At 39.2% G+C, this 9,897-nt stretch overlaps 1 protein-coding gene across 1 annotated transcript; it reads right to left on the reverse strand.

The window, feature by feature from the left end:
* Positions 1–7,487: 7,487 nt before the first annotated feature.
* On the reverse strand, positions 7,488–8,003 carry RNF224 (ring finger protein 224). The gene has a single exon (XM_063433506.1). The coding sequence runs from the start codon at positions 8,001–8,003 to the stop codon at positions 7,488–7,490; it is 516 nt and encodes a 171-aa protein (XP_063289576.1).
* Positions 8,004–9,897: the final 1,894 nt, after the last annotated feature.

A 9,897-nucleotide genomic window follows, 5' to 3' on the forward strand; every position in this document is an offset into this window, starting at 1 on the left:
TACCACGGCAGCAGGAAATGGATCAACGCTGTGCTACGGAATCTGATGGCGCTATATAAATAATAAAATAATAATCATAATATATTCTACAAGGATATGCACGTTTTCAGAGTAAAGTTCAACATATACGCAAAAAAAGTACTCAACCACATAAAAAGTTAAAAACTGAAACAAAAATTAAAAATTAAAATGTTATATCGCTAGTGTCCTTGAGACTATAGGCACAACATGGCAGAAAACCTAAAACCCCCGTCCCCCCCAAAACAACAAAACTCTCACACCCAGTCCGTAATGTGGAAAACTTATCCGGCCTCCAGACGCCACGCTCCACGTGTAGATTTATGGTTTTGGCGAACGCGGAGAGCTGTCCCGAGGTTAAACGGGTGGCTCTCCCAACCCCACAGACCTCTTAGACGGCACTCACCTATTTTATTATTTCTATTAATTAAACTCCACTCTTAGTGGGGATGATGAGAATAGTTGTTACCGCCCTCACTTTAATGTGTGGGTTCTTGTTCACATTCGGTTGTGATCGATGCAATAATGTAACTAATACTGCCACAATAGTTCAAAACTCGATAACCTAAATAATCTGTCTCCCATGTAATATGTGTTTAATACCCATGTAACATATGGGAAATGCCCATGTAATATGTGTTTAATACCCATGTAACATATGGGAAATGCCCATGTAATATGTGTTAAATACCCATGTAACATATGGGAAATGCCCATGTAATATGTGTTAAATACCCATGTAATATATGGGAAATGCCCATGTAATATGTGTTAAATACCCATGTAACATATGGGAAATGCCCATGTAATATGTGTTAAATACCCATGTAATATATGGGAAATGCCCATGTAATATGTGTTAAATACCCATGTAATATATGGGAAATGCCCATGTAATATGTGTTAAATACCCATGTAATATATGGGAAATGCCCATGTAATATGTGTTAAATACCCATGTAATATATATGAAATGTCCGTGTAATATGTGTTAAATACCCATGTAATATACGTAAAAATGACCAGGTAATGTATGTGAAATGTCCATGTAATATGTGTTAAATACCCATGTAACATATGGGAAATGCCCATGTAATATGTGTTAAATACCCATGTAACATATGGGAAATGCCCATGTAATATGTGTTAAATACCCATGTAATATATGGGAAATGCCCATGTAATATGTGTTAAATACCCATGTAATATATGGGAAATGCCCATGTAATATGTGTTTAATACCCATGTAACATATGGGAAATGCCCATGTAATATGTGTTAAATACCCATGTAATATACGTAAAAATGACCAGGTAATGTATGTGAAATGTCCATGTAATATGTGTTAAATACCCATGTAACATATGGGAAATGCCCATGTAATATGTGTTAAATACCCATGTAATATACGTAAAAATGACCAGGTAATGTATGTGAAATGCCCATGTAATATGTGTTAAATACCCATGTAACATATGGGAAATGCCCATGTAATATGTGTTAAATACCCATGTAACATATGGGAAATGCCCATGTAATATGTGTTAAATACCCATGTAACATATGGGAAATGCCCATGTAATATGTGTTAAATACCCATGTAATATACGTAAAAATGACCAGGTAATGTATGTGAAATGTCCATGTAATATGTGTTAAATACCCATGTAACATATGGGAAATGCCCATGTAATATGTGTTAAATACCCATGTAACATATGGGAAATGCCCATGTAATATGTGTTAAATACCCATGTAACATATGGGAAATGCCCATGTAATATGTGTTAAATACCCATGTAATATATGGGAAATGCCCATGTAATATGTGTTTAATACCCATGTAACATATGGGAAATGCCCATGTAATATGTGTTAAATACCCATGTAATATACGTAAAAATGACCAGGTAATGTATGTGAAATGTCCATGTAATATGTGTTAAATACCCATGTAACATATGGGAAATGCCCATGTAATATGTGTTAAATACCCATGTAATATACGTAAAAATGACCAGGTAATGTATGTGAAATGCCCATGTAATATCTGTTAAATACCCATGTAACATATGGGAAATGCCCATGTAATATGTGTTAAATACCCATGTAACATATGGGAAATGCCCATGTAATATGTGTTAAATACCCATGTAACATATGGGAAATGCCCATGTAATATGTGTTTAATACCCATGTAACATATGGGAAATGCCCATGTAATATGTGTTAAATACCCATGTAATATACGTAAAAATGACCAGGTAATGTATGTGAAATGTCCATGTAATATATATGAAATGCCCATGTAATATGTGTTAAATACCTATGTAACATATGGGAAATGCCCATGTAATATGTGTTAAATACCCATGTAACATATGGGAAATGCCCATGTAATATGTGTTAAATACCCATGTAACATATGGGAAATGCCCATGTAATATGTGTTAAATACCCATGTAACATATGGGAAATGCCCATGTAATATGTGTTTAATACCCATGTAACATATGGGAAATGCCCATGTAATATGTGTTAAATACCCATGTAATATATGTACAAATGACCAGGTAATGTATGTGAAATGTCCATGTAATATATATGAAATGCCCATGTAATATGTGTTAAATACCTATGTAACATATGGGAAATGCCCATGTAATATGTGTTAAATACCCATGTAACATATGGGAAATGCCCATGTAATATGTGTTTAATACCCATGTAATATATGGGAAATGCCCATGTAATATGTGTTAAATACCCATGTAATATATGGGAAATGCCCATGTAATATGTGTTAAATACCCATGTAACATATGGGAAATGCCCATGTAATATGTGTTAAATACCCATGTAACATATGGGAAATGCCCATGTAATATATGTCGAATGACCAGGTAATATATATGAAGTGTCCATGTAACATATATGAAATGTCCATGTAATATATGTGAAATGCCCATGTAATATAAATGAAATGTCCATGTAATATATGTGAAATACCCATGTAATATATATGAAATACCCATGTAATATATGTGAAATACCCATGTAATATATATGAAATGTCCATGTAAAATGTGTTTAATTCCCATGTAATATATATATGAAATACCCATGTAATATATATGAAATGTTCATGTAATATATGTGAAATACCCATGTAATATGTGTTAAATATCCGTTCCCCCCGCATTATACAGCGCCCAGCATGTGACAAAAGTCAAATAACGATTGAACTCCTACGCGTTTCGTGACTATGCAATCACTTCATCAGGGAGTATGACTGATCGCCCACACACTGACTTAAATACTAAAAATGAGGATTTAGCTCATGGGTAGGCAACGTCCGGGACTCTACAGCTCCGATAATGCTCTTACAGCCGGAATGCTGGCAAAGCACAACATCTGTAGAGCTGAAGATGCTACCCCTGGTTTAGTTAATCACTCCTGAACATTAATTGCACAAATAATTAGAGGAGCTATAGCGTCTAATCACCATGACGATAGTTTCAGTCCGCTGATACTTTGTATCGCTCAATCGTAACATAAAACGGAGACTCCTTTACACATATTCTAATTTTAGAAAAGTCTGTTTTTCTAAAGTCTAAAACTTTTGTTTTTGTGTGGTGTGACTCAGTCACTGTTCTTATATTAAACCACACTGACTGATGATCACTGGATCCTAAACTTTCACCTACAGTAATATCTGATACCAAATCTCCATTTGTTAACACTAAATCTAGTATGGCCTCTTTACGAGTTGGCTCCTCAACGACTTGTTTTAGAGACAATCCCAGTAGGGAGTTTAGAATATGTGTGCTCCTGGCACAAGCAGATATTTTTGTTTTCCAATTCACATCAGGAAGATTAAAGTCACCCATGATGATAACTTCCCCCTTCATTGTCATTTTAGCTATTTCTTCAACTAGTAGATTATCTACCTCTTCTATTTGTCCTGGGGGCCTATAAATCACAGCTACACGAGTTACTGTGTGATTACCAAATTCTAACGTAACCCAAACTGACTCTATGTTCGCCTCACTAACCTTTATTAGGCTAGATTTTATGCTATCCTTTACATACAGGGCCACCCCTCCCCCTTTCTTGCCTTCCCTGTCTTTTCTATATAAAGAGTACCCTGGTATTGCTATGTCCCAGTCATTTTTTCTCATTATACCATGTCTCAGTAACAACGACTAAATCTACACTATCAGTTGCCATTATTGCCACAAGTTCATGGATCTTATTCCCTAAACTGCGAGCATTTGTAGACAAGGCTGAGCTTATTATTATTAGTATTATTGAGATAATGAGATAATATTAAAAAAAAAAAAAAAAAAAAAAAAGGTGAAAAAATAAGAATTCTCGAATGCCTGTATTTGGTAGCAACACCCAGGCTCTGATCCCACAGCATTAACTCAGGAATGTATTCACTGAACGTCCAGCTCTAGTGAACTCATGTAATATATATGAAATACCCATGTAATATATATGAAATACCCATGTAATATGTGTTAAATATCCATGTAATATATATGAAATACCCATGTAATATATGTGAAATACCCATGTAATATATATGAAATACCCATGTAATATGTGTTAAATATCCATGTAATATATGTGAAATACCCATGTAATATATATGAAATGTTCATGTAATATATGTGAAATGCCCATGTAATATATATGAAATACCCATGTAATATATATGAAATACCCATGTAATATATGTGAAATACCCATGTAATATGTGTTAAATATCCGTTTCCCCCGCATGATACAGCGCCCAGCATGTGACAAAAGTCAAATAACGATTGAACTCCTACGCGTTTCGTGACTATGCAATCACTTCATCAGGGAGTATGACTGATCACCCACACACTGACTTAAATACTAAAAATGAGGATTTAACTCATGGGTAGGCAACGTCCGGGACTCTACAGCTCCGATAATGCTCTTACAGCCGGAATGCTGGCAAAGCACAACATCTGTAGAGTGGAAGGTGCTACCCCTGGTTTAGTTAATCACTCCTGAACATTAATTGCACAAATAATTAGAGGAGCTATAGCGTCTAATCACTATGACGATAGTTTCAGTCCGCTGATACTTTGTATCGCTCAATCGTAACATAAAACGGAGACACTTTATGAAGGGATTCCTATTGATAGTTTAAAGGTTACAATAAATACTTTATCACAACTGCGAGCATTCCTGCGACATCGTGTTAAACATTAACTCCTGTGCCAGGGCACCTATTCACTAAAAGAAGAATCTCCATGCAAATTATTACAATATATTTCAGGGATTTCAGCTTAAACTTACAAATTGGGATAGAAAATCTCTGCGTTTACTTTTTAATGAACAAACTCTGTGCCAGTTTTAGAATTCTGGGATGACTCTATTATAACAGAAAGCCTTTTCATTTCTGGTTGGCCGTTTACAGACGTGGAGCTGCAGCGCCCTCTAGTGACAAGCTGTGAATTCTGTGTTTTGCTCAAGCTTCAGGATGGATCACCCGGAAAACAGTCTGAGCTTATTATTAGTAGTATTATTGAGATAATGAGATAATAATAAAAAAAAAAAAAAAAAAAAAAAAAAAAAAGGTGAAAAAATAAGAATTCTCGAATGCCTGTATTTGGTAGCAGCACCCAGGTTCTCATCCCACAGCATTAACTCAGGAATGTATTTACTGAACGCCCAGCTCTAGTGAACTCACAACTAAATCACATCATTAAGGTCAAGTAATGAACTGTGACTGCGACCTTCCCCAAAATCCAACACTTTTTGCCCACACTTTGCAGAGTTTCACAGTCAAATCCTGCGCCCACTGCAATAAACTCTGCACCCCCTGCATTAAACTCTGTACTCACTGCATTAAGCCCTGCACCCACTGCATTAAACTATGCACCCACTGAATTAAACCCTGCACCCCCTGCATTTAGCCCTGCACCCACTGCATTAAACTATGCACCCACTGAATTAAACCCTGCACCCCCTGCATTTAGCCCTGCACCCACTGCATTAAACTCTGCACCCCCTGTATTAATCCCTGCACCCACTGCATTAAATCCTGCACCCCCTGCATTAATCTCTGCACCCCCTGCATTAAACTCTGCACCCCCTGCATTAATCTCTGCACCCCCTGCATTAATCTCTGCCCCCCCCTGCATTAATCCCTGCACCCCCTGCATTAAACTCTGCCCCCCCCTGCATTAATCTCTGCACCCCCTGCATTAATCTCTGCCCCCCTGCATTAATCCCTGCACCCCCTGCATTAAATCCTGCACCCCCTGCATTAATCTCTGCACCCCCTGCATTAATCTCTGCACCCCCTGTATTAATCCCTGCACCCACTGCATTAAACTCTGCATCCACTGCATTAATCCCTGCACCCACTGCATTAAACTCTGCATCCACTGCATTAAACTCTGCACCCCCTGCATTAATCCCTGCACCCCCTGCATTAAACTCTGCATCCACTGCATTAAACTTTGCACCCCCTGCATTAATCCCTGCACCCCCTGCATTAATCTCTGCACCCCCTGCATTAATCTCTGCCCCCCTGCATTAATCTCTGCCCCCCCTGCATTAATCTCTGCACCCCCTGCATTAATCTCTGCCCCCCTGCATTAATCTCTGCACCCCCTGCATTAATCTCTGCCCCCCTGCATTAATCTATGCACCCCCTGCATTAAACTCTGCACCCACTTTATTAAACCCCATTCCATTACACCACACACCCATTACAGAGACATGTTTAAAACCGTGGGGTGCCTATAGGGATTTTGGGAGATCAGTTGAGTCTAAGAGCTGTTGGTCCAGTAAGTTTCCAGAGATCTGGACTACCTTACCCTTATTTATTGTCAGCGGAGTAATGACCCAGCAGGCAATCTACAGCTTCCATGGCTCCCTAACAGGGAGCTGGAGCTCTGTATTCCTGGAAAGCCAACTTCTGAACCGGCTGTCTAGTAGGTGGAGCAGAAGAAGATCTCCCCTGATGCCCTCTGCACGTCGGTCCAAACAGCAGTAATATGACTTGGTACTGTGCACCCACTTACCTTATACATACATCTTATAGCAATAACAGAAATAAAACGCTGGAAAATTCATTCATGGAATTATTTAGTCTCAGACAATATTTATATTATTTATCGGAATATGACATGAGGGAAAAAATCCGACATAGAACTGAGAGCAATGGTCATTAAAGTGTCAATTGTCAGGAATTCAGATTCGGATTTTTAGATTTTAGGTCAAAACAGCTGACCTTGTATTGTCTGACTTGGAGTTCGGTCACTTTGGGAGTAAAAGTTGAAATTCTCTGTGAATTTACTTTTTATTGAATAACCCTGTGCTTGTTTTTAGAAACGTAGATCACTTTGGCCGAGGCAATGTGTAGCCGCCACGGCATCGGCAGTCTGGTGCCAACACTGCTACGTCGTGTCAGCTTGTTATGTCTACACACAGTTGGTGCAGCAGAACCAGTTCTTGCAGCACATTCTCCTCGGAAAGTGGGGATCCTGGACAGGGTCCTGACATGATCCTGGGGGCTGGCTGCTGACTGGAATATTCTTTCCAAATACTTTGAGTTCAGAGTCCATCTCCAAGGTCTTACTAACTGACCGGGTGTTCTCCTTCTCAGCCTTCACTGCCAGAAAGGCCGTCAGATCCAGATCCAACATGGCCACCCCTCCTCGCGGCGTGGGCGTGTTCTGACGGCACTGCGGGCACGGAATCCATCTTTGCTCGTTGGTGATGGTGTCTAGCCGCCGGATGCAGGCCTGGCAGAAGGTGTGGCCGCAGTATAACCTGCGGGGCAGTCTGTTTGACAGATTATAGTTGGAGAAGCAAATGATGCAGTCTATTTTGCGGCTGTTCCGATCCACCTTCTCCTCCGATGCCAGCACAGCCTGTCCAGTGCAGTCCGAGTCTTTCTTCTCAGGACAGTCTGCATTGTTATTGCTATGAAACATGCTGACACAGAACAGCGAGAGAAAAAAATACATAAAATATCTGATCAGAAAGATTTCACTCAGAATACCATCATTTCAAGAGCAGCAAAAAGCATTTAATTTGCAGGAATATTTCAGCAAGGGGCATGGGAGGAAATCCTATCTATAGACAGTTTGGGAGTAATTAGAATGGAACATGGGCCAAAGCTGGGGAATGACCATGTTATAGAGATAAAAGGTTAACGTGATTATGAAAATATAGAAAATAAAGTTAACAGACATTACCATGAACTCAAGCCAACGCTGATTGGCTGGAATACCATACGGGGGAGGGCCAGACGGAGGCTGCGCTGTCTGAGCATTCCGACTGTCAAGTAAAACGTCATATTGTTGGCCAGACCATGGGGATCATTGGAAACCCTGATAGGGCACTGAACAATAGCTATTTTGAGTTTAAATAGCCTAGGAATGGCTCTGATTGGCCCACAGTGGTCATGTGACGATGGAACGTGTGTGTGTGTATGACGTCACCGTGATGACCCACACACTTGAGAGCGTCAAATCGGGTAAGATCTACAGAGCCTTTTATGGCTCCATAGATCTTACCCGATTTAACACTCTTGAATGTGTGTGGGTCATCACTCTGACGTCATACACACACGTTCCATCGTCACATGACCACTGTGGGCCAAGCAGAGCCATTTATGGGCTACTTAAACTCAACATAGCTATTTTTCAGTGCCCGGTCGTGGTTTCCAATTTTTCAAGCCAGTTTTGTGAATGGAGAGTCACTGATTGGTTGAGAGCATCAACTGACCACTGTGAGCTAAGCAGCGGCACCCCTGACACTGGAGGCAACTTTGGGGTTAAACATTTCAACAATGGTTTAACCCCTTAAAATACGAGTCCACCCAGGACCATAACAACTTCATTTATATGAAAGTGCTTGGGTGCCTGGAGTGCCACGTTAATGGCAAATTTTGTTGGACAAAAGTGGTAAATAGTGTCGCTCAGGGTTATGTTCTATTTAACACATTTATAAATGATCTTAAAATAGGCATTAAAAGCCATGTTTTAGTGTTTGCAGATGACACAAAACTCTGTAAACTGATACAATGTGAGCAGGATATTACTTTGCTGCAGAGGGATTTAGAAAGACTGGGGGACTGGGCACTAAAATGGCAGATTAAATTTAATGTAGAAAAATGCAAAGTTATGCACTTTGGGGTAAAGAATGCATTAGCAACGTATACACTTAATGGAAGCGAATTAGGGATAACAACACATGATATTGCAATATGCAATGTCAATCTGCAGTTGTTAAGGCCAGTAAGGTATTGTCATGTATAAATAGGAGCATTAATTCTTGGGATGCAAATATAATTTTGCCTCATTATAAATTGCTGGTAAACCACATCTTGAATATGCTGTGCAATTTTGGGCACCTGTTCTAATGAAAGATACCATGGCACTAGAAAAAGTGCAGAGGAGGGCTACACAATTAATAAAAGGAATGGAGCATTTTAGTTGTGAAGAAAGGTTTATACATTTTAATCTTTTTAGTTTAGAAAAATGGCGCCTCAGAGGGGATGTGATAACATTATACATATATATTTTGAGTCAATGAAAACCATTGTCTGGAAATCTATATAAACACGGCTGTACATAGGACACGACATAAGCTGTATGTTGAGTCCTATGTACAGCCGTGTTTACATAGGACTCAACGTACATAAGACTCGCTTTTAGACTGGAAGAAAGGAGATTTAGTCTAAGGCAAAGGAAAGGGGTTTTTACATGTGGCAAACCTAGCCACTTCTGGACTATATTTAACAAAGGTTGTCCGTAGGCTGAATGTGTTACTGTATACCTTGATTGTGTATGTATTGTATTATGACCGTTCGCATGCTGGCAG

Source organism: Pelobates fuscus, chromosome 9, assembly GCF_036172605.1.
Source record: "Pelobates fuscus isolate aPelFus1 chromosome 9, aPelFus1.pri, whole genome shotgun sequence".
Lineage (NCBI taxonomy): Eukaryota > Metazoa > Chordata > Amphibia > Anura > Pelobatidae > Pelobates > Pelobates fuscus.